The sequence below is a fragment of the Colias croceus genome, chromosome 26 (assembly GCF_905220415.1).
Source record: "Colias croceus chromosome 26, ilColCroc2.1".
Classification (NCBI taxonomy): domain Eukaryota; kingdom Metazoa; phylum Arthropoda; class Insecta; order Lepidoptera; family Pieridae; genus Colias; species Colias croceus.
In genome coordinates, this window is record NC_059562.1 from 2,519,631 (window position 1) to 2,545,904 (window position 26,274).

The 26,274-nt window shown below is 34.0% G+C and overlaps 1 protein-coding gene across 1 annotated transcript in view; it reads right to left on the reverse strand.

The window, feature by feature from the left end:
* Positions 1 to 339: 339 nt before the first annotated feature.
* Positions 340 to 26,274, reverse strand: part of LOC123703441 (NACHT and WD repeat domain-containing protein 2) — a 32,525-nt gene continuing 6,590 nt past the window's right edge. Inside the window, exons 3-32 of the mRNA XM_045651434.1 lie at positions 23,903 to 24,048; positions 23,305 to 23,479; positions 21,456 to 21,600; positions 20,642 to 20,867; positions 19,384 to 19,494; positions 18,259 to 18,434; positions 17,582 to 17,736; positions 16,875 to 17,078; positions 15,784 to 15,923; positions 14,836 to 14,947; positions 14,427 to 14,525; positions 13,855 to 14,024; positions 13,282 to 13,445; positions 12,191 to 12,354; positions 11,561 to 11,730; positions 10,200 to 10,419; positions 9,633 to 9,845; positions 8,937 to 8,997; positions 8,342 to 8,494; positions 6,968 to 7,155; positions 6,459 to 6,588; positions 5,447 to 5,565; positions 5,118 to 5,269; positions 4,788 to 5,006; positions 3,852 to 4,056; positions 3,412 to 3,556; positions 2,842 to 3,004; positions 2,110 to 2,241; positions 1,272 to 1,496; positions 340 to 484 (exon numbers count right to left, since the gene is read on the reverse strand). Of these exons, the coding sequence (XP_045507390.1) occupies positions 340 to 484; positions 1,272 to 1,496; positions 2,110 to 2,241; positions 2,842 to 3,004; positions 3,412 to 3,556; positions 3,852 to 4,056; positions 4,788 to 5,006; positions 5,118 to 5,269; positions 5,447 to 5,565; positions 6,459 to 6,588; positions 6,968 to 7,155; positions 8,342 to 8,494; positions 8,937 to 8,997; positions 9,633 to 9,845; positions 10,200 to 10,419; positions 11,561 to 11,730; positions 12,191 to 12,354; positions 13,282 to 13,445; positions 13,855 to 14,024; positions 14,427 to 14,525; positions 14,836 to 14,947; positions 15,784 to 15,923; positions 16,875 to 17,078; positions 17,582 to 17,736; positions 18,259 to 18,434; positions 19,384 to 19,494; positions 20,642 to 20,867; positions 21,456 to 21,600; positions 23,305 to 23,479; positions 23,903 to 24,048 (4,827 nt within the window). The remainder of the gene's footprint in view (positions 485 to 1,271; positions 1,497 to 2,109; positions 2,242 to 2,841; positions 3,005 to 3,411; positions 3,557 to 3,851; positions 4,057 to 4,787; positions 5,007 to 5,117; positions 5,270 to 5,446; positions 5,566 to 6,458; positions 6,589 to 6,967; positions 7,156 to 8,341; positions 8,495 to 8,936; positions 8,998 to 9,632; positions 9,846 to 10,199; positions 10,420 to 11,560; positions 11,731 to 12,190; positions 12,355 to 13,281; positions 13,446 to 13,854; positions 14,025 to 14,426; positions 14,526 to 14,835; positions 14,948 to 15,783; positions 15,924 to 16,874; positions 17,079 to 17,581; positions 17,737 to 18,258; positions 18,435 to 19,383; positions 19,495 to 20,641; positions 20,868 to 21,455; positions 21,601 to 23,304; positions 23,480 to 23,902; positions 24,049 to 26,274) is intronic.

The following is a 26,274-nucleotide window of genomic DNA, read 5'->3' on the forward strand; positions in this document are numbered from 1 at the left end:
TATTTTCTACGTGATCAGTGTATGTAAGAGTACAAGTCCCTTCGGGCTTAGTATACCAATAGTGGGACACGCTGTATAACCGACTCCTTTCGGCTCGACTTACACACTTTTAGAGTTCTAACAGACGAACGGCAAGTTGTTAACAGCAGAGGCTACTTCAAACCGTCGCCATCTGTCGGCGGCAGCAGTCAATACGATACAATGTGGCGGGCGGCTGAAGTAGCCTCTGCCGTTCACAACTTGCCGTTCGTTTGTAAGAACGCTTAACTGACAGGTTTATTTCCAATTTTACACACAATAATTCACACAAATAAAACGTGTTTGTACTTGAAACGATATTTATTTATAGGGATCGACAATATTAAGTATAGTGAGGCAGCCGTCCTGCGCCGCGAGCGCGACTGCGGCCCCGCGGTGCGCGCTGGCGACGCCCGTGAGCTCGGCCGGCGCGCGGTACTCCGCTATAGCCTTGCCGTCCACTGTCCTGTACCCGTGTACGGACATTCATTTATAGGCCTAACCTTGCGTTTTTTAGAGGACAAAAGAATTTTAATCTATTGCATAGCTTCTATCGCGGGCCTTGAGCGCGAGGCCCGAATCCGGAAATTACGTAACGAAAAACCTCACGCTCCCCACTCCGGCGGAGGTGTGGCTTGAAGGCATAACATGCAATAGCTTTACCGCGGCAGTACCCGAGTGCCACACGTCTTTTTATTTTTTGGATGTGTATCACCAAAAAAATAAAATTGCGTCCTCTAAAAAATGCAACCCCAAATGTAACTTTTTAATGGACAAAACACATTATTATGACAGAAAGAAAGGCATCATTGGTACAAGAGGCGGCCTGGCCTTATTGCTAGCAGCAATCTCTACCAGGGATATTTTAAACATCGTTAGATGAACATTTTTAAAGAATAAGAATATTCGATCACGAATCGAAATTGCAACCTGCGTCTTTCGTCCGAAACCGTGGCGAAAACGTGGGATCGAATCCCGCCTCGTGATCAAATTTTTTGTAGTAAAAAAATCTCATTAATGAAGCATTTCAAAGATTACAAACATCAGATTAATCTCTTGCGAGATTGCCTGTCGAAAAATTGCACACATTGTTTACAATTTAACGCATTTATTAGAGTAAATAATTAACGAAATTTTATTACCATATAAATTATAATAATATGATATAGCACGTTGAAAAACGTCATAACGTGAAAAACCATCATGTATATTACGCTATTATTTACAAAAAAAAACACAGATCAATCACATACCTGAAAACCCGCAACGTCTTCCGTCCACTATGATAATAGAAGACATATTCATCATTGGAACTGAACATAGTGATGATGGAGAAGACTCCCTCAGCAGCTCGAGATATAAGTTGATGTACTGGAGTACCGCGTTTGAGTTCTATGAGGTCTAGACCCCCACGTGGGGGAGCGCTTAGACCGCAGCGACCTGAACGGGTTACTGCTCCGTTCCAACGTGGCACGAATCTAAGCAGAGAATAGTTACCATGGTACTTTAAAGCAGTAATAAGTAAACGAAGAGCGGAGAAACAGGATAAAAAAAAGATAAAGGGACCTAGGATAGATCCCTGTGGAACACTAATTTCAAACGACGATCTGATCTTTCTTCATAAACAGGAACAGTTTGCATCTTCTTGTAAGTACACAGTAACAGTTTGTATGTTGTAAGTACTTTGAAATAACGGAATTATGAACTAAATTACCTCTCAATTACATGGAAGATAAATGTATGCAAATAAGGGAAGGAATGTTATACACTGTCAAATGCTTAGGAAAACCCATAAAAAAATAAAAAATAAAAACATTTAAAAGTTTGCCGAGCTTTATATTATGTGTAAAAAATACTTTTAGCATGTGTGGACACCTCTTTGTAAAACACAAAAAAGTAAATGGTGGTAAAATAAAAAGCAGTCTGTTGTTATTATGTTCTTGGTCATAAATAGTTTTTTTTAAACTAGCTGAAATGATGAAAATAGTTATTTTAGTTAAATACAATTTTTTCTTACCACCTAAATTAAAAGTCTGTTTTTGTCATTAACACATATTTTCTGCAAATAAACGATTTATTTATTTAACTCACCTGACATGTCGTTTAGTCTTTATATCAAGTATGCCCGCTTTATCGTTGCCAATAACGCCGACCCAGTGAGGCTTGTGTGGGAGAGCTACTACTGATTGCATGTCCTTGATACCGCTGTTCTTTATCGGGATCCTGAAGATGATAAAAAATATTATGAGATAACAACGACAAAAAATTATTTTGTAAAACATAATTTTATAGCCATTCATACTTTTTTCCTACCCCTTAAGGGAGGCTCGTGTCCCAGCAGTGGGAACATAATGGGCCGATAATGATTAGAATTAAAGTGAATCCAAATGCAATTATGAAAACCAAACTTAAAAAAAACCTTCTTTCTAAATAGCATGCTTTCGCAATACATGCACTCGTAGAGCAGACGCAGTTGATAAAAAGTAATTATTAAGAATAGCTCAATATATTTGAGTATGGAAAGTTTTAAAATAGAAATAGTAATATATTTTACGTTACTTGAGCCATCCTACTAATATTATGAATGCGAAAGTTTGTAAGGATTGATGTATACGTGTATGTATGTTTGTTACTCTTTCACGCAAATGCTACTGAACCGATTACAATGACATTTAGTACACATATAAACGGTAATTCAGATTAATACATAGGATAGGTCTAATCCCGGAAATCTCACGGGAACGGGAACTATGCGGGTTTCTCTTTGAACACCTGATGATTTTTTTTGCTATTTTGGTTTCAGACACATTTAACAATAAATACCTATGTATCCTAGCGCCAGTCCTAGCATGGAACACGTGTAGACACTCTCTAGAGGATTTATCCAATCCTGGAGCTACTATATGATGTTCATCTGCTGATACAACAGCCGCTTTGTATCCCGTACCGCGCACTTCGTATTCCACTGTGTAGATCTTTTCACCGTCTGGAATGTTTTTTTGTATTGATTTTTTTTAAATTGTACTATAGTTTAAGTTTTTTTTTAACTATGTCTAAATTGCAGACTTATCTGTTTTAAAGTTTTTATTGTATCCTTTGGTTCGAGAATTTTCATGGTCTGTAAATTTATTGCTTCATTGTGGTGTGAGTTTATCGTTTCCTAAATGGTGCTAAGTACAACAACTATTTAATTCACGTATTGAAGTAACCAGAAAGTTGTTTAATGTGTCTCGTTAAACTATTATAGTCAGAAATTTAAGAAACGCAGCAAAATTTATAAATTGAACTGAATCAGTTAACGAAAGTTACAACATCTTTCTAAATAACTGGATTTTATTTATACAATTTTAAAATACAATTTACTATGAGTAATTTCATTATAAGTGATGATACCTGGAATAGTTCTAGCCACAATATGTGCTATAGCAACATTGTCCACGTTATCTGTTGGCACTTTCATCGATATCGTCAAAAGTTTGGTTCCATCTTCTAAAAGGAGTAGTTGCTTAACACCTTTCTGTTCTTCTTTGAAAATCACCTTGAAGAATATAATATATTTGTCATTTGCTATTTCTTAATACTTATTGACTAATTTTAAAATTATTTATTAGAATTATAAGGCAAATTAGACAAATAAACTTTGATTTGACATTTGTTATTCTACCTTAGGTACGTAACATCTTAAGAAATTCAACGTTTTCTGTTTTTAATATTTCGGGGTTATTGTTAGACTCATTTCCATTAGGGGTGATCCCCACCCAGTAATCCCCACTGGGGATGATAACAATATGGGTCACGATTAACCCCAACGGATTAATAGCTAAATGACTCACCTGCTGATCAACCACATCCCACATAACCACATTCCCCGACTCCGCCGTAACAACATGGTCCCCACTAGGGGTTATGACCGCATGGGTCACTATGGCCCCTAGTGGGGCATCAGCCAACTGTGCAAGAAGTCGTCCCGTCCGAGTGTCCCACAGACCCCAGCAGCTGCGGGTCACTGTGACCGCTAGCGGCTTGTCACGGGCCAAGCTAGAGTAGGAATTTATAAAGAGGTTATAATTAAGGCAAGTCTGCATAAAGCATTTGAATGCCATAAAACCAAAATATCAAATTCAAATCTGCAGTTATGAGCATTTTAATAAGTAGAATAGAATTTTTTTTGTTGTCATTGAAACTGTGAAGCTAGTGCAACACTTTAGTAAAGCTTGCAAAAGCATTGGGATGGTAATTTATAGGATTTGTTGATCTGAGAGAATCTTAATATAATAAACACCTATAATATAATATTATATTTTTCGATAAATAAATAGCATTCATTTTTTATAAAATAACATAGGTAGCAAATAAGCTAGCGAAATAAAGGATTTTGAAAAGGGTGTCATCACCCACTTCTTTTCTTGCTCCTTGCTCTATCATAAAAACAGAATTCCATACTAATTTTTCTCTTTGGACCCTTGCATTTTAGTCGATTATATATTTTGTATTTTAAAGTGAAACTTTTATTACATCATCTCAAACTTTTTGGTCTGTGTAGCGCATGTCGCGTGCCGAGTAGGTATATACCTACTCGGCAGCCGCGATACACGCGACATGCGCTACACAGACCAAAAAGTTTGAGATGATGTAATAAAAGTTTTGCACAAAGCAGTGTTCGGAACCGTTCGAACAGTTTCACTTTTACCGTGGTTTCATAAAACCACACAACATTTTTTTTTATTATAAGGCTTTTTTCTGAGTATTTAATTTTCATTTCAACTTACCTTACAGAATCAATAGGCAGTTCCTGTCTATCTATTTTATGAACTTGTTCGAATATATTATCAATATTCCATATCTTCACAGTTCTATCAATCGATGATGTTATAACATTATTCCAAGCGCCCACAGTCAAAGGTTCCAATTGAACAATTCTACCAAAATGAGCATCTAGTATTTTTATAAGCTTAGTTGTTTCTAAGCTCCAAACGTAGAGATTCTTTCTGGAATAGGATTTTATTCAGAATTCACGAGAAATATTATTGTGTGATTTTATTAGACTTTACCTGTGTTTCAAATTATATAGTTAAAAATAAATAACAGACTAAGCGTACCTTACTCCGGCAACCGCATATTTATAATTTTTGCTAATCATAAACGAATTCGATTGCGTCATTTTGGTAGATATATTCCGTATTGTATGTGGAAGTTTTAACACTATCCCTTCTAAACGTAGATCTTTTTCTGGTTCATCCGTTTTTTCTTCCTATTAATTAAATTTTCAAAATATAATAACATTAAATTTACTGTTAAATGTTAATTCAACAAATTCGGAGGTCCAATTAGTTGTAGTTATTTTTTCTTAATTATCATTATATTCTAACCTTTGTTCGAAATTATATTTATTTAGTGTCATATCAGTACTAATGTTAATAGAACTTACTTCTTCTATTTCTTCTTTATCAGCCTTCTCATCTTTATTTTTGGGTGTATCTTTGACGTGATTACCTCTTGGAATATAATTATTAAAATCCCAAACCACAAAGCTATACGTCGTTGTGGCTGAAACAATGAAAATCTTTGGGACTTCTTCATTTCTATTGATAATTTTTCTATTGAAAATTGATATTCCGTGTCAAAAAAACTTATAATACTTAAGTATATAATACTTAAGTAATGATTTTTTTCTCAAACAACCATGAGAAATAATTATAGACAGCTTATCGACAAAATACTGAGAAATACTGTCAAGTCATCGGTAGTAATAGGATGACCTATATACGTATTGTATTAAAATGCATTTCAAATCATATCAATCTGAGACTAACAGAAATTCATCCAAATAAAATAAAAAAAACTAAAAATCCATTAATGATAAGCTACAGTCAATAGTTTTCGCATAAAATTTTATTGGAAAACGTTATAAATCTTGTAAAAACCCGTAACATGAAAGCTAGGTACTAGACCGTTGGCGTGGAGCCAGACAACTATGGCGATAAAATTCCGAACCTGGCGATAGATTCCTTTTTTCATCAAAAAATCGTTAGTTGCGAGACTAATGGATGGAAATTGGTGTTTTGTGGGAGAAGTGATGTAAATAACAGGGAATTAATGTTGTTTTAGGGTAACAACGTACATGAAATTTATATTTACAAAAACTGACTCTCGAAAAAAATAATTTAATGGTAATCATTTTGCTCATCTTAATTATTTTGCTTTCTATCAATGCTAAATTTTTTCTTGTACTTGGTTTAGGTTACTTGGTATTTTTCATCAAATTATAAAAGAGCTTTTCTGCTTCGTTTTAAAAGTTAGAATAGGCGTCTAAACAATGGCTGCAAATTTTTTAATAATTTCACTAGAATCAAAATATGTCTAATATTAAAATATATTAATATAAATTATAATACGTTTTGTTAATTATTATCTACATTTATCAATAAAAATGATCTTACCTAATAACATCCTATCTTTTTTCCCTCGTTTCAACTGTAACATAGCTTCAGCAGTATCCGTCTCTTGATGATGTAACTCTTCCACTTTTACCCACGATTGTTCTTCTTCGTTTAATTCATATGCTGATATCTAAAATAAATAATTTAAATGTTTAGCATTGATTTTTATGTATAATATTTTATTTTAAATACATGAATGTGATTGATTAATTTCAAAGGATTTTTATTGTGTTAGCTGATGAGGGTGTTAAATAATAATAATATTAAAAAAAAATAAAAGTTATAATAACAAGTTTTTTAAAAAGATACAGCTAATATATTAAAAAAATATTTGAATTTTTGGTGTTATTGGTTACTTTATGGCACCTAAGAGGAAAAAAGAAATGAGTTTAGACTCAAAAAGTTTCTTTTGGTAATTCGTAAACGCTGCAGACTAGCTAGTCCGCTTAATAAAGCTTTTAAAAATCAATTTTCACACTATAAAAAGTATCAATTCACAGCCAAATTACCTGATACCCCCTTTCCGGGTCACTAGAGTACACCCTACTCCAGGCCTTGTTCAAGCTAACAGCACCTCTACATCTCAATGGTTTCATCCAAGAGCTGGACCTGCAGAACTGCACCAGAAGTCTGTCGTCGTCCAGGTCTCCGCTCCACATTACGAGCACTATGTTCTCGAGGTCGCGGAAATCCATTGCTATAAGGGAATTCGTAATTACCAAGATTCGGAATGTTGTTAAAAGCAATTTTTTTCATTTCATGATAATTCCAAAATTGTGAATGTTTAAAACAAATGATGCTAGTAAATAAAATAAAATTGAGTGATGAGGATATTGATGGTGATGATGGTCGCGATAATTATGGTAATTATGAAGTTAGTGGTTGTGGTGATGGTGATGGTATTGACAACAACTACTAATGTCATGGCGAAGAAGGTGAGTATGATTATTTATTTATTTATTTATCCTTTATTGCTCTTAGATAACTTAAATATGAACTTAATCTCATTATAAATTAAAACAAATGGCGGTCTTATCGCTAAATAGCGATTTCTTCCAGAAAACTGGAGTACGGAAGGAAATTAGTTAGAGGAGAGGAATAGGGCAGAGCATGATTTAAGATTATGAAGACGATAACTCATACAATATCTTTCTCTTCCTCTATACATCCTTCATCATCAGCCCATATACGTTCCCCCTGCTGGGACACGGGCCTCCTATGAGGGGTACAGGCCATAATCCACCACGCTGGCCAAGTGCGGGTTGGCGGATGACACATGTCGTCGAACTTTTTTTTTTTTTTTTAATTCTTCGACATGTCGGTTTCCTCACGATGTTTTCCTTCACCGTTCGAGCAGTGGTGATGTAACAACATGCGCAGATAAATTGAAAAATCAATTTATTTCCTGCGCGCTCGGCTGGTTTCGAACCCCGGACTTATCGATTCGAAGTCCGAGGTCTCACCACTGAGCCACTACTGCTCTATACATCCTTCGATTTCATAATATTGTGAGAGTTGCGGTGATTATTTATATTAATGGCTTTGGTGATGATTATCAAGGTGGTGTTTATGATAACGGTGATGTTGCTGATAGTGTTAAAATTGATGATGAATATAACGATTCAAATTTAAATTCAAATTATTTATTTCTTCCTTTTACAATATATCCTTAACTAATATGTGATTGGAACACTCCTAGTAAGCAAACAAAATGCTTGTGTCAGGAGGTTCCGGTCTTCCTTAACACTATTAGATACAGAAACAGAAATAAAACAATAAGAATGAATACAATGCAAAAACAGAAAAGAAAAGAAAGAATTTAATAATGATGATGATACTGATGGTAATAAAATAATGATGACAACAACGATGGTGATACTTACACAATATCTCCCACTCCACATCATCATACGGTTCCACACTGGGTGCGAACCCCGTATACTCGTGTTCACCGCGAGTGCTGTACTGAACCCATGAACGAGGTCCGTATATCATCATGTGGTGATTTAGGACATACACTCCACGGACTGTTTCACCTATATTATAGAAATAATAATTTATATAGATAAAAAAACCTTATGTTATTATTGTATTTTAGATAGAGATAATATGAAATTCAATATTTTTGACAAATTGAGAAGATTAATTGTTATAAAAAGATATCTTATGACATGAATACCAATACATTAATGGAATGCGATAGAAATTAACATTAGTAAATCACTACAGTCTACATAGTATAAAACAAAGTCGCTTTCTCTGTCCCTATGTCCCTTTGTATGCTTAAATATTTAACTACGCAACGGATTTTGATGCGGTTTTTTTAATAGATAGAGTGATTCAAGAGGAAGGTTTTAGTATATAATTTATTAGGTTTTAGCCAAAGCGGGCGAAGCCGCGGGTGGTAAGCTAGTATTCAATAAAAGCGAAAACCATTTTCTGGAAAAAATAATGTAAAATGTAAATAAGTGATATTACCTTCATCCAGTGGATTATCGATTGTAATGTATTCACTTGTTAGCATATTCAGCAAAATGGACTGTAACATAAACACATTCATTGTTATCTTAAATTAAAAAAAAGAGTGTGTGTATGTACTTATGTACACGCGTTAGAAGTTATACTTCTTTGGCGTATGGAAAAAATACTAGAATATACAACTTGAACATAGTTATCAATTTTCATACCACCTAGAACTAACTTCATGCTGTTAAATTTAGGTGTCGGTGTGCGCGCGCATCGTAAAAATTCACTCTCATCATTTTTCTCCATTGTGCCAAAAGAAGTATAACTTCAAAAAATTACACTCCTTATAAAAAGTAAGTAGAAAATATTATTAATATTTTATTGGAAATAACATTTTCTTCATTTCTCATATACCGGGCATCTCATATTATTGATTATTGAATCGATTTATTTTTCTTTACCTTTCAACTTTTGATTGAAAACACTTGAAACTAAATCACTATATGTACAAATTCAGAATATTCAGAATAAGTAGTAGTATCTATTTATCTTCGGATTTAGTTCTATTTTTCATATATTGATTTATCGACCTATTTGTTGATTGATTGACTGTATGTTTATTCGCATAAGAGAACTTTGCCTAAAACATGCAAAGGCAGAGTTTTGCTTTGGACTATTTTTTGTGTGTGTGAGTGTAATAGCACTCACCACAGAGTTATTAGTAGACGCAGCAGCCCACTTATTATCCGGGGACAGTTCCAAGTTCTGCATGATGCCCTCGAGCTGCGGGCTGAGGTCCCGGGCGAGGTCCGAAGTGGCGAGGTCCCAAGAGATCACACGACTTGAGAGCGATACAACATGGCGCTTGTCGGAGCTCAGGCGGAACGCGAATACTGCGAATTGATGGCCTTCCAGAGAGTACTGGGAGGATAAAAGGTAAAAATATTTGATGAACCATAGCAAAAAACCTTCCTCTTGGATCGCTCTATCTATTAAAAAAATGAATTGAAAAAATGAATTGAATATGACATGAATTTTGTATTATCTGTGTCGAAATTGCTGCTGTGGTTTTTATTGATACAAATATTTTTGATTTTTTTTATATACAGGGTGTCCCAAAAAGTAGTGATGAACGGAAGCTGGGAGGTAGAGGACCTAGAGGGCTATCCGAATCACCCCCATGTATGTTATGCGATTTTTCGTTTTTTCGGAGTTATGATATTTTTTTCAATTTTTCATCTATTACTGAGTACGATGAGATTCTTCTAATATTACCTTCAAAGGCCCCCCCGGGGTATGCAAGCAATGGTGTGACGGCAGCAAGGCGCAGTGGTTCTTGCCCTTATCATGGCACTGCTTCAACAACGAAGAGACAGCGGGATTGCTTCCCGCTTCAGGCAGCAATCTGCCCACGAGCTGTGGGGCGAGCATGTCCGGGTGTGTGCCTAGTATAGCTCCCCCTAGGCGGAGTGCGTCAGCTACTAGCATTAGTTCCCTGGGAAAGTAGGATACGATAGCAGAATATTAATTAACTAGCGGTCCGCCCCGGCTTCGCCCGTGGTACATGTCTACGTTTTCACTCCATAACAAGCAATATTCAAGGATTATTATAAAAAAAATATCGAAATCGGTCCACCCGTTCACGCGTGATGTCGTGAACAAGGGAAAAATGGATTCATTTTTATATATAGAGAAGATTATACATTTTTTCTAGTTTTAGTGGAAGATGTTACTTGCTATAGTTAGCTGAGAAGGTAAAGTTTTGAAATTGCTAGCATAAGTTCTATGGGGAAGTTTTATTTTAAAGTGATGATGATAAAATTAACAACGGTAAAAAAGTTTTAATTCTAGTTTCTGTTTGAATATTGATATTATGGCAATTTATTTATTCTATTTGCTATCCTTATATTCTGATTTTTAGCAGCGTAGGAGAATACGTCACAGATATATACTGTAATAAATAATTACTTTATCATAATAAAAAAAAAACTAGGATACTATAAAATACTACGTTTTTGAAAGATACTTTCAAATTCCCAATTTTGGAATGTCCAATAGAAAATTTTGTTACTTATCCTTGATCACTGTAAGAATATTTAATTAGATATTTTTGGTTTAATGGCATTCAAATGTAAATTTATAAAGAATAGAAAAAATTCGATCACGAGGCGGGACTCGAACCCGCATCCCAAGGATGGATCCCAAGGATGCGGGTTCGAGTCCCGCCTCGTGATCGAATTTTTTCTATTCTTTATAAATTTATATTTATAAAGCATTTGAATGCCATAAAAACCAAAAAATATAAATTCAACAAAAGGTCGTGTTCCATCGTTACAATATTGTATTCACTGAAAAGTGCTTCATATTGGTTGAGATGGTTGTTAAATCATCTCAATAGATGGCGCGCGGTGTGTCCCTTAGACACAAAACCTTGCACAAAACTGAAAGAATAGAATAAATTCGATCGCTCAGGCGGGTCACGAGTGGCTGAGTTGGTCAGGCATCCGCCCTGGAATGGCGCGAAGGGATGCGGGTTCGAGTCCCGCTGAGTGATCGAATTTTTTCTATTCTTTATAAATTTACACTGTAAGAATAATTATTACAAAACTAACTCTTATCTACCCGCATTTTTTTACCTAACAGCATCCTTATTAACATGCAGCTTGGCGTCTTCGAAGTCAGCGAGCACAGCTTGTAACGGGCAGCAGTTGAGCTTGGCGTGAAGCCACTCGTAGTTGAACAGCACTTCTGCGTATAGGTCGGTGAAACGCTTGGAACGGACCAGGTGGAAGGGCAGTTCTCCGAACTGGGGAAAATGGGAAATAAGAAGGGGAAAAGTGGTATTGGGTTAAATTGGGTAAAATTATGACTAGAAGAAGTAGAGCTTTAACTCAGTTCATCGTAAAACTGGGTTGATGAGGAATGAAGCATACGTATAGTTTAGGAGAAGAAAATACAGAATAAGGACATTTTAGTGAAATGTCCAAGGTTCTAATTCAGTTAAAAATATTGGTTCGTGCAAGGAAACTGACAAAAATTAAAACTTTCGATAACTACGCTGTATTATAAACACCCTAAAAAAATATCAAAAAGATAACGGTCACTATCAAGCAATTTATTCCAAACTATACCGATCCATTACTTTTTTTTTAATAATATCTACATTTACACGATGATAAACAACAGAATTTAAAAAAATGTCTAAATAAACGTTTTTGAATTCAAATTTTATTTTAAAAACAGAAGTAAAAAATTCAAAATATTACCTTTCTCAAATTGTATCTCTTGCTGGATCCATCAGCTGACGTAAACACTAGCGGCTGTAAGGGCACCTTCCTATCAGCGACACCTTCCTTATCAGCTAGATTAAATCTGTGTCGTTGGATTTCTGTATATTTGAAGGGTTTTGGTATTCCACCTCCCCATATTCCTATAAGTAATATAAATAATCATTCAATAAAAAAATTGTTTTTGATGAAGTTAGAATTTAATTTTAAATTTCCAACCCTGTTTCAGAAATTTTTAATATTTCACAGGAATCTACAAACAAACTCTTCAGCTTTATAATATTAGTAATATTATAAAGCTGAAGAGTTTGTTTGTTTGATTGATTGTTTGTTTGAACGCGCTAATCTCAGAAACTACTGGTCCGATTTGAAAAATTATTTCAGTGTAAGATAGCCCATTTATCGAGGAAGGCTATAGGCTATATTATTTCATCACGCTAAGACCAACAGGAGCGGAGCCACGCGGGTGAAATCGCGTGGAGCAGCTAGTTTTAAAATAAAACCAAAAGTTATAACTACATCTTAATGTAGATACTTATATCTATTATCAACACAAAACAGAAATAATGTATGACGGTGCTAAAAACGTGTTCATCTGTATTGGACGGACAATTTCATACAATTAATAATAATTATTCTGCTTCCTTACTTGCAAGAGTTCAAAGATTACAATAAATTAATTAATTTACCTTATTATTTATTATTTATGTAGAGCAGTGGTGGCTCAGTGGTGAGACCTCGGACTTCGAATCGATAAGTCCGTGGTTCGAGACCAGGCGAGCGGCAGGAAATAAATTGATTTTTCAATTTATCTGCGCATGTTGTAACATCACCACTGCTCGAACGGTGAAGGAAAACATCGTGAGGAAACCGACATGTCTAAGAATTAAAAAGTTCGACGACATGTGTCATCCGCCAACACGCACTTGGCCAGCGTGGTGGATTATGGCCTGTACCCTCATAGGAGGCCCGTGTCCCAGCAGTGGGAACGTATAATATGGGCTGATGATGATGATGATGATGAATTAATTTACCAATTTCCTTCATCCACCACCAAAAACCAAACTCACCTAGATAATAATCCGCGATCATAGAATGGAAGTACATGGCCATGTTCATGTTCTTGAAGTATCTTTCCCTGGCTGTATCCCGGAATTGTCTGTGATACCAGTTCATCACGGAAACCCCGTCTGCTTCCCGTTCGGAAAGGTAGTTGGGAAGGTCGTTGCGGATCCTTTGGTGAAAAATTGTGTTAGTTATTGATTAATTTTGCCAAATTTCTTAATTATTATGCAAATTCGTTATAAATTAATGAAGGTTTTGCAGTGAAAAGTTACAAATTTAGTGATGGTGAAAAGTCAATGAGAGAATATAGTTATGCAAAAAAGTCACTAGGATTCCTCTGAAAATGTGCAATAATAAAAAAAATGGTTGCTGCTTTGCTGACCTGACCTTGGGAGTCCTTTTCGCCAGTATTTTTTTTTAGATTTTAACTAAATCACACGTTACATGGAGGCAAATATTATCATATTTTTATTTTTAAAATAGAAAATTTGTCAAGATTGTACAGGAGTGATTATTGCCAGTGTTTTTTCTTCAATGAAAACAAAATTTAAAGTTCGCACTTCATAACTTTTTCTTACCTAGTCCACAACAAAGGTGGAATCCTCCTCACAGGCGGCAAGTGATACTGGTACACATCATCCAGCACTCGATCATCTAACGAGATGAGATCTTCGAGCTCTGTCTCCGAGAGACCACTGCGGGCTGCTGTGATGTAGGCTAGTGCGTGGAATACTAGGAGACGACCATGCTGGAAGTTTGATGTTAAATTTAAATGAAAAATAAAAAAAACGATGCGTGGCCATTACATATATCTCGATGTGCGTGGCTGCCGCGGTAAAGCTATTGCATGCTATGCCTTCAAGCCACACCTCCGCCCGTCGGAGTGGGGAGCGTGAGGTTTATTCGTTACGGAATTTCTCGATTCGGTCCCCGCGTTCAAGGCCCGCGATAGAAGCTATGCAATAGCTTAATAAATGTGTGTCAGAAGTGAAACATCTTTGTCAAGATTCAAAGATATCAAAATCGTCGCCTTTCTCCATGACGTGATGGTATTGCCATAACGCGAACTTGAAATTTTACTCTTAACGTTTCATTTTTATATATCTTTTATAGGCATATATTTACAGTTTAAAATAAACAGAATATATACCTGTTTCTCAATCCGTTCAAAGAGCATCATAATAGAGTCCATAACGGTTGATGCTAGATGCGTGTCTTGAGGTTTGGTGTAACTTCGCCATCTGCACACCTGAAAGATTTTTTTTAGAAATTTAGAAATGCTATGACATAATTTTTTCTTAAGTTTTGAAATTTATTTTAAGTAAAAGCATGTGAAATGAATTTTCGATCAATCAAGACAACTGTAAGAACAACGACAGAAAAAGACAGGACTAACTTAACCAATATATCTAGGGAATTTTCTGAGTCTAAACAAGAATCACAGAAAAAGTGAAACCCACACTTAGATTTTCTTTTAATAGCATTCATTATTCTGACTTATGAAATTTCATAAAATATCAGTAAAACTATTTTAACATAATATAATATTATATAGGTACCTCAGCAAAAACCAATTTAACGAATATGGGCAAGGAGCATTGTCCAATCGCGTTAGAGACGAGCCGCCATTGATAGTTGGACAGATCTCTGGCTGCTGCTGCCATCCACAGTCTGAATGAATGAATAAAACCTTAGTTACTGAATGAATTAATAGAAAAATTAATTTGAAGAAATGACGAACATTAAGGTTCAAGAAATGATTTTTCATTTTGATGAGGTTAAGATGAGGAATTATAGGACACTGTTAAAGGATAAAGATTGTTTGATTTTTTAGATCAGGAAGTAACAATAAGTTAATAAACTTCTAATAAGATAGTAGCTAGATCATGTACATGGAAGTACTTAAAGGTCTTTATTTTTGACGTGTCAACGTCTTATAATTCGATAGAGCCGGCTGCACGCACGAAAAAACATGACTCATGCGGCGTTACCTCGCTCTGACTCATCTGAGGCGTTCCGTAAGGCTTGAAGTGCGAGCGAGAGCGCGGAACGAACGACAAAGAAGCACAATCGTTGTCACGTTCAACTATCGTCAGTAAACCGACTTTACAGACAACCAATTTTTTTTTAAAGATCATGAATCAAGAACTATCTCTATTAGGGACTGTTCCTGGTTCTTATTCTGTCTCAATCTCTTGTATTTAAAAAAAAGGATAAGCTATTTTATTATTATTGTTTTCATAACATTGAATAGAACGATAGAGCAATACTTTCATCTCTTATATATAAAAATGAATCGCAAAATGTGTTGGTAAGCGCATAACTCGAGAACGGGTGGACCGATTTTGATAATTCTTTTTTAATTATATTCCTTGAAGTACGAGGATGGTGCTTTTGTAGAGAAAAGGTAAATATGTACCACGGGCGAAGCCGGGGCGGACCGCTAGTTTGAAATAAAAAAATCATAAACTATACCTAGATTTTCAAAAATAATAGATTTCACGTACTTTAAAACTTGCATAGCAAGATCTTCACCCAGAGCCTTGACTTCCAGAAAATTCTCTTCCGAATCGATCATGCGCCGGAGCACGTCGTATTCCTTCGATACTTCGGGATTGGTTTCTTCGCACGCACATGTTACTATTATCTGAAGGAAATTAATATTTCGTAATTTTAGAAAATATTTGAAGTGAAACTTCTTTATCGGGGTTGGAAAAAAATATAGTGTAACATTTTTTCGTTACGCGTGACATTTTTCCGTTACGCGCCATCTTTTTCTTATAACTACGATGCGTGATTCGACGTATTTCTGTAAAGTTGCTTAAAGTAAATTTATTTTTGAAAAATAAGGTCATTTTTTTTTTTTTTTTTATGTCAGAGCAAGCAAAGGGGCAGGTGGGCCACCTGATGGTAAGTGGTCACCACCGCCCATAAACACTTGCAACACTAGAAGTGTTGCAGGTGCTTTGCCGGCCTTTTATGGACAAATAAGCTCTTTTCTTGAAGGCCCCAATGTCGTAGTTGTTCGGGAACACCGCAGGTGGCAAATCGTTCCACAGTTTCACCGTACGCGGAAGGAAGTTGCGTACGCATAAAGAAGTTTCACTTCTTACGTGTGTATACTAGTACACGCACACATTTTTTTTATTGTAGATAGGGAAGCGCTTGACCACAATCTCGTCTGATGAAAAGCTAAGATGGTACGCGCTTCCCTAGTAGGTACTAGTTCACTATTCGATAGATGACCGGAGTGCAGTGTCCACCGAAGAAAATAGGTAAGAAACCCTTTCTTTTTAAAGTATGTTCATTTTTTTGTAGTAATTTAGCTTAAGGTGTGTAAAATATTTTCCTGCTCGGAACAAATTAACTTGTGTCAATAATTAAATGTTGATTTGGTAGTCAGTCAAGTTTAGTATGGTACGTATGTATATTTCAGCTTACAGCTATATAAAACATCTGGATCTCGTCAATTATAATTTATTTAACTTACCTTATTTTGAGATAGACTTACTCTTACTTCTTACGAGTACATTTCTAGGTTATTAGAAATGCTCTTAGTATTATAAAGGTCTATATAATCATGAAGTACATATCTTACCTTACAATGAGGTGGCAATCTGGTCGGTAACCAGGAGACCTTATTATTCTCAGTGCCAATACCAGTGAGCTGGTCCACGGAATCTAGGAATAGAAGCAATGGCTGCTGGAGTGTGGCCATTGTTAGGAGTTGCTTGAAATGTGCTGTTAAAGGTACTAAGTCGTCTGGAATGGTCTCGAATGGGAGCGCGAAGTTGTAGGATATCTGGAATTGGGAATTATAAAAATTATATATCTAGTCTTTTTGCAGTATATAAAAAATTGTAATAGAAGTACATTTATCATTTCTAAAGGATCTCTCAAAGAAAATAAAGCCATAACAATTCATGTACAGTACATTACAAAACACGAAAAGCTTACATAACCAAACCTCATTCTTTATCTTTAGTCAAAAGGTGCTAAGCAAAAGTAACGTTTTTACCATAATTTTTTGTTCCTTCATATTGCATAATTGTAAGATTTCTAAATAAAAAAAGACTGTGTGTGCCGAGCACACGTGTCAGAAGTGAAACTTCTTTGGCAAAATTCAAAGATACCAACATCGTCGCTTACTCAATGACGTGACGGTATTGTCATGACGCGACCTTGAAATTTTACTCTTGACGTGCCAAAAAAATCCAGCATGCACAATAAATCAAACAAACAACAGATTATTATGAAAAGTACGTAAGTTTTTTTTAATTGTTAAGGACTATTTTTTTTACCTACCTGTTGACAAATAGATATAAGTGTAGGTGTCAGAGCACTAGAGTCTGGTGTTGTGCCCAGAAACCGAATAACGTTGGTCGGTCGGACCTCTGCGAACCAGCTGTTCAGGGACATGGCGGAGCTTTTTGCGAGTAAGCTGGTCTTACCGCAACCACCTGGTTTTCATAATTTATTAGTATTATTTCAATATCTATATCTATTTAGGTTTTTTATTTAAAAATCCTACCCATATGCTGCCTGGTAAACAAAGAGTGCCGTCTTTTTTATAATAGGCATTTACTTCAGTTACTGGGTGCTGTTTGAATTGTATTATAATTATTATTGACATAGTTAACCGACTATTAAAAGTCATTCAATTTGGTGTGTGGCAGTTTAATGATATTTTTATTTTTATTTAAAAACAAATATCGTAGTGCTCATCAAGATACACAGGATACAATTGGATTTATGCATCTTCAGGGAACTGCTCTTGTGATAAGATAGCATCATAATATACGTAACAATGTAAGAATACCAACTAATGAATAGAATAAGTTTTAGTAATGGCATTTCTATAACACTCCTAAGTTCTCATAATCCATTATTTGGAAAGATCTCAGCAGCTATTTTTATTTAATTTCTGGCAATTGAAATTATTTATTATTGAATTGTAAAATTCTCATTCATCAATAAATTACCTTCTCCATACAAAACCAGTGGTTTGTCCGAATCGTTCTTCATGTAATCCTCAATAAATTGCAAATCGTCTTCCCTCCCATGGAACACTTTAACCGAATTGTTACAAGCGTGCAAATGTTGTAGTATTTCTGTGACTATCTGACCCTGGGCACTACTGTCTTCTTTACGCATTGCTCTAAAATTATCAATTTACTTATTGTGTATTTAAATTATATTGTATTTAACTGTTTCGGGAATGGTTATATCATTGTGAAATTCGAGACAAATTAGATAGATAGATAGATAGTTATTTATTGCACACACATAAGATTTATATAGAACACAGAAAGAAATACAAATAGAGACAAGTATGTACCGTTTTATAGGTAAGACGATGAAAAAAAATTTTTTTTATTAAACGCTTTATTCACCATCAGTGACACAACAAAGACTCAAAAAACTTTTCTTTAATAACTAGTTTATTCATAGATATGTATAATTCATATACTTTCAATATAAAATGTTTTAGTTTACCTTTGTGCATTTCTGGATTATATTTTATAGCATCAAAACTGTATGTGTACACATAAATTGTGGCTATTACAGAAACGTTTCTGCACATTCATGCACATTGCGGGTTTATAAACTTATAATTAATTGTACAACTATTTGTATTCGTATTCGTATTTGAATTTATATAGTTTATGGAAGTGAATTTGCTAACTGTAACGTTTTATTTATGAATTGAGAGAGGTATAATCGCAACGTTGTGTAAACTTCAATTTTTAATTCTTATTAAAAAAGCTGTTCCTGAGATCTATTCAAAAATCTAACCCTTTACAATGTCCATTTTCCCTAGAAAGCAATTCATCTCTATCACTGATAGACTTTCTGCTAAGTGAAGCAGTATAGTTCGACTTTCTATGCAAGATTAAGTATGTTAGTATTTTTTTTAGTATCCACCGGGAATCGAACCCAAATGTTTCGGAAGTATACTAGCACATTAACCTCCCCTTTATAATAATATGTAAGATTTATACAAACCAAGGTTTATAAAAGTAAAAAGTACCTAAATTAAAAAAAATTCTTTGACAGAAAATTATAATATATTATATAATAAGAAAAATATACACAACAATACAAACCTGTCAACGAGTTTGATGATATTCTTATAAAAATGCGCAATGAAATGATTAAGGTATTCCCCGTGGGTTTCATTGTCCAAGCCCTCGCGGCCGATCCATTCTACCGTGTATCTGGAATATGTGATTTTCTAAAGGATTTTTGTAAAAAAAATTGATAGTTGACATGAGAGGGTTTTCTTTGTAGCAAGAAAAACATTATGTATTACATAACATATAATATTATGTAAGAGACTATCTATGCCATACTTATATACCGGCAATAAGGTAAGAGATGTTTTAAAAAGATTGTCTTTAATTTTACAGCATTCAAATGAGAAATTTTTAAAGAATACAAAAAAAATCAATCACCACGTGCCGAATTTTTTCTATTAAAAATTTCTCATGTTTGTCAAAAGTTTGGTTCTATTTTTAAAGGAATGTAGCGGTACCTACTTCAAGGAATATTCTAAATAAATAATTAACGAAATCGGTTCAGCCGTTCTCGTGCTTTGCACAGTAACACATTAAATACATTGAATATTCTTAAAGCACAATATTTTGACAATCATAATAATCGTATTTCATACAGTATTGTGTCCAAATGGAGAGAAACAAACACAATTGGAATCGAATCGATTTGTAAGCATTTCTCTTGTTTATGGCTAGGTTTATGGTAATATTTCGTGCGCATCCCTGAAACTACGACGATGCATTTTGTAAATATGTAGGTTATTGCAGGAATCTCTAGATATTGAGACAAAATAATATATCTGAATATAGCTATTTGTTTGAATTGATATAAGTTTATTTCAATATTAAAATATTAATACACGACTAAAACTTTGTGATTTAATTACTGAAATCTTATGCCAGCCAATAATGTTGGTTTGCGCCTGTTTTATCATAATTAAAAATATTTAGATAGGTATATATAGAGAAAAGCAATATTCAGAACATCTATTCTTTACCTTCATTAGATCATCACATTACAACACTAACGAACAAACACCTCACAAATAAAGAATACAATAAATCTAAAAAAAATTGTAATAAAAAAATGTGTGCGTGTACTAGTGTACACACGTAAGAAGTGAAACTTCTTTATGACCTTATTTTTCAAAAAATAATTTACTATATGCAACTTTACAGAAATACGTCGAATCACGCGTGGTAGGGATACGAAAAATATGGCGCTTATCGAAAAAATGTTACATTAATTTTTTTCAAACCTCGATAAAGAAGTTTCACTTCAAAAATACAATGTAAATCTAATACTTACTTCTGTATATTAGTAGTTTCAATCTTCTCAGGCAATCTAACATCACGTAAATCAGCGAGAAGCTTCGACGCTTCTGCGTCCAAACTTCTGTTTAGAATATCTACGAAATTGCTGGCCTTTTTTAGATTTTGCAAGTTTATATTGTTTATGTATCTGACGTAAGCTAAACAGTGGTTCTTTGTGTTCTTTACGTTTAGTATACCGTTGATTACCTCTCTTTCGGTTACTGAAAATGTTTTCATACGATTTTTAAACAGATAAAAAACGAAACATGATTTTAAAGTGTAAAAGAAAGATTATAATAATTTAGATGTTAGTTCATAAGAATTTATCAAATGATGAGAATTTATAAGGATCATGTAATTTTTAAGAATTATATTTTTCGATATATCACGAACTTTGCCCAATTTTTAAAGAAGATTCAAATTAAAATCAGCAATCGTTCGAAATGATCGAAATTATAGAACATTTAATGATCAAAAACGTGCCACGCAAATTAAAATATCTAATAGCTTTGAAACTTTGTTTGAACACACACACGCACACACACATACACACACACTCACTCACAGACATACATCTGCACACGTATTATGTTTGTAAACTCTAGTTAAGGAAGAGCGGGTCCTCCTGACACAGGTTTTGTAAACTTACTAGGAGGACTCGTCCATTTTCTGTATATGAAAACTGTGTGTATGAGAAATAAATATATTTTCAAATATATTTTTTTTTGTATTTCGTAAAAAAATATGTGTAGAAGTATCATAGTCACACTCAAAATAAACAAAAAAACAATAAAAACAATTTGCCTTACCCGACATAAAATAATTATGCATAGTGTCCTTATCAATTTTGCCAGCGTTATAAAGTTGTAAGGAAGCTTTTCTGAACAATTTCTGCATTTTCCCAAGAGTGTCCCACCATACTGCTTGGTCTTCTGCTTGTAGTTTGGGAACTCGCTGAAATATCAATAGACCTAACTTATAACTACTAACTACTACTAACGAAGAACTAACTATCTACTTACTTAAAACTAAAGAATTGATGTACAATAAACAATTCTACTTACAATCAAATTCGAAAATTGTCCGATGAAAAACTCTGCTTTCCCGTGTATTAGGCAGAGTTTTCTATAGACTTTGAGTTGACTGCCACGAAAAGATTTATTTTATCTTAGAAAGTCATATTTTTTTAAATGTTAAGAGACTGGCAAGGTTAGATCGAGAAAAAAATAAACGCGTTCCATGATATTCCATAAAACAGTATCTATATTATGTTTTATTTGGTTTTTTAAACATGCGCAATAATAAGTATCAAATTTGAATGCGGGATGGGATTCATTTCACCGTAGGGACTTGAAGTCGCTTCGAATTGAATTTGTTTTATTCTTTCTGTGTTAATTTGTCTAAAGCGACATACACTTATATGTTTGTTTCTATTTTTGTTCAATGTCTAATATGTAGGTTTAATACCTACATATTATACATTGAACTAACATACTATTTAAATAGCATAATATAATATCTACACATTATCATATTATACACAATACCCGAATAAATTCACTGTTAAACTCTTCAAATTTGTGAATTTGTTTAGTTGAATCAGAATATTTTTCTCTTAATCTTAACTACTACCACACCCCGGACACTCCATACAAAATTATCGTTTTGACAGTCACACTGTAGATACTGCAAATGTGTGTGTTAACGCTTTATGGTTGGCACATTTTTGACTAGCGTAAAAAAAATTCGCGTTTTTCTGTAGAAATACATCCGTAAACAGCACAATATCCACAACAATATCTAACCATTTTCTACGAAAAACGATAATCACAAATCCAAAATAATAAAATTACTTTAAGTCAATTTGATTAATGTTGTCAATCTTCGTTGCGTATCGTCCCTGTAGAAAAATATGGACCATTTTATGTCTGATCGTGCGGGGTGAGGTAAGTGTTTAATTTTGGCGGGAGGCGGAGAGTGTCCGTTCTGTAGCGTTTAGCTACTATTATGTATTCTGTGCTACTACACTAGTATTTCAATAGATATTACTGTTTTCAACAGTTCACAATGAACAAAAATTAAACAAAACATAACAAAGTCACCCTCATTATTAACCCCGGTATTAAAATATATTTTCAATACACAGCACAGTGGAAATTCATAATTGTTTATTTATATTCAGAGTTTTAGCATACATTTGCATATAGGCGACATCGGATTTATTCGAAGCTTTATTCCCCATATATTCCGCGAAACGCTTTCTGTTACACAACTTTATGAATAGATGTTAATTTTAAACGCTCGAATATAAATGAAAATTTTAATGGTTACGTACATTTTGTGAAGGAATTTTGCGATGAAGTAGACGTGGCTTTGGTTTTAATCAAACGGTATAAGATATAAATAATTGAATATTAAATTTTTTATGGATAAATCTATCCAGTGACAACAAAAAGTTTATTAATTTGAACTAAAAGTTAAATTTATGTTCCGTAACTTTTTAAATTTTAAAAATTACTTTATTGTTCATATTATACTAGTCGGTATGCATATAAACGACAACGATTTAATGCACAAATAAATAAAAAATCGGTACCATACGAAAAGTCATACCACATTATACCGAGTAGCAATTCTATAATCAGCCGAAATACTCACCTTGTTATTAAAATTAATCAATATAGAGGATATAGGCTGCAACACAGATACGGGTGGTACCGCGTTCGAGTCCTTTTTGTACCAAGTATCGAGTAGAATTACATCTACACCTCCGGCCGCTAACTCATCTCGTAGCATTTGAAGTTCAGAGGATAGTACGTACGTTGGTATTGGTCTGGAATTTCAACTCAAAACTTGAGAACAACAGAATAGATAAACAGATAATTAGAGTGAGAATTAGAATCAGAATCAGAATACGAATTAGAATAGAAATCATAATTCGAATCACTTAGTACAGAAAACAAAACAGAAACACAATCCATTATCAGAAGCATCATGGAAGCATCAGTATCACAATTATTATAATCTATTTCATATTCATAACCAGAATAAGTATCAGATTCATAATCAGAATAGAGCGTCATATTCAGAATCAGAATCGATCACAATAATACTATTGTCAGAATAATACTAATAATTAATCAGATTACAAATAAGGAGCAGAATCAAAACAAAACTTTGAAGAGCGTGCAATCGCATAGCGTTATTATTTATTACTGTTTAATCTAGGAAATTTATCTATGATTATAATCCTTACCTATAGCCATACTTTTGCCCCAAAAACACAACGAAATTGGGTCCCATAGAGAGACGCTGGCAATTCTTTATCTCTCGCATACATAATTCAGTGGTCATGTGATCGTCTGTGGCTTCATCACGCACCCCCCAACGCATGTCTACTACCTGAAATATAATAAACAAAAATATATGCTATGTACATATTGGAAAACTTATAATACTTATGTCAAAAACTGCCATCTTAAGTTTTATATTCAAGGCATAGGTTTTAATTTGAACTCTACTGGAGATTTAAAAATTGTCTGAAACGTTAATAAACGTTTAAAAATTCATCAATTTGACAAGCTATATTTTGAGTACCCTATGTTTCGGAATCTTCCAGTTTTGTGCCCAAAAACTGTGTCCAAGATTCCTTTTTCCTTTCGCATTTACAATTAAAATGTCATGTACCAAGCTAATCAGTAACAACATGAAACATTACCATTACACCCTCATTGTTCTACAACTATTTTTGAACGGGATATACTTTATAAACATACGAGCTGCGCGGGCGCAGGTTTATTTCGGTCGTCGGAAGTGAAACACGTGCTATCCGTATTTACTAATACTCGACTAGCAATGGAACTGTAATAATAGTGACCACCTAAGATGTAATTGAAATATATGAAATATGCTTGTGGAGTAGCTATGTATCATTGTGTATTGTGTATGATACATACGTAGGAATATGTCAACTGTATCATCTTTATACCTTATAGCCGAAAATAAGGAGCTTTTCAATTCGACCGTATTTTTGGCTAACTGATTTTACCGATTTTGATGATAATATTTTTTATTTGATAGCTCGTGCCTTCCCTGTTTCCCATTTGAATTAGACATAGTTCAGATAAGTTATGTGCTGTATAGTTTACTGTTAAAAATAATGATAATCACGAAAATTATGTGTTTAATGTACACTAAGCAAAAATATAATTATATGGTTCGACAATCAGAATTAATAATGACACATGACAATGAGAATATTACGATTGTGACCCATGACCCAATTTCTGCTCCGTTTCATGTTGTTAAATATTTATTTTCAGACATTATTTACGAAGCGTAAAATGAAAATGATAATCAAAGAATAAAGAAAATGTCAATCAGGAGTTTATTCTTATAAATTCTTTACATATTCGTAGCAATGTAAACTCCAAGGTGTATTGATTTTGCGGAAAAGCGAAACAAATACATATACCTTAATAGCTGTGCTTCGCGGTTTGGCTCCGCTCCTGTTGGTCTTAGCGTAATGATATATAACCTATAGCCTTCCTCGATAAATGGGCTATCTAACACCGAAAGAATTTTTCAAATCGGACCAATAGTTCCCGAGATTAGCGCGTTCAAACAAACGAACAAACAAACTCTTCAGCTTTATAATATTATTAGTATTAGTATAGATGTGTAAAACGTTGAATCAAAAACGAACGATTCACTAGACTCAAATAAAGTATACGTGTGGAGGAACAATTAATATAGATTATTATTCCATTAACTTCTTGTATAGCTAAAATGAAAATAGCAAAGTTACCACGTATACCCAAGAAAAGATCCACAAAACCGCTACCATTACACATTTTAATCTACAAGATATTGCTTCTATATTATTTCCGTATGCAAAAACCCAAGGTATATCCCATCCAGTTAAAAGAAAGGCGTTTTGTTTGACGGATTAATTAAATTTCCAGAAGATTCGGCTCAAGCCTCTTTATCTGTATTCAATGACGCGAATCCCTTTTACGTTTTCCTTAAAAATATACCTCGAGTTATTGAGAGATTATGGAAATAAACCCGAGATAAGGGTGGGTTTGTATTTGATTTAAAAAAAATATAATACTTAGTTGTCGGTTTTTGAAGTGAAACTTCTTTAGGCGCTTTCAGAGTTAAAATTTCAATTTTGTTATCTTTGAATCTTGCAAAATAAGTTTCAATTTTGTCACGTGTGCTCAGCACACACGCACACATTAGTTAGAAATTACAGAACAAATAAATCTGAAAAACTGGCACCTGCAATATCAGCTATAGGAAATACTTGTGTTTTTTATAAAACGCATTTCGGATTTATTTTAATTTATACAATATCGTAATGGTGTTATGAATAATATGATGCTGTGAAAACTTTCTTTTGAAATATGAAAGTAGGTATACTTACTTAATATTATTATATCGAATTAGAAATAAGTCGACTTAATTAGTAGAGATAGTATTTTCATTAGTAGACATGTTTACTATCATTTTGGTCTATAGAGACAGACGTATGCCCCATTTTTTTAATTTGGTTAAAAATATAGGTCTTCCCTTTATTCCGAAAAGCATTTGTCCTTAACATATCGAGGGATTTAATGTGAGAAG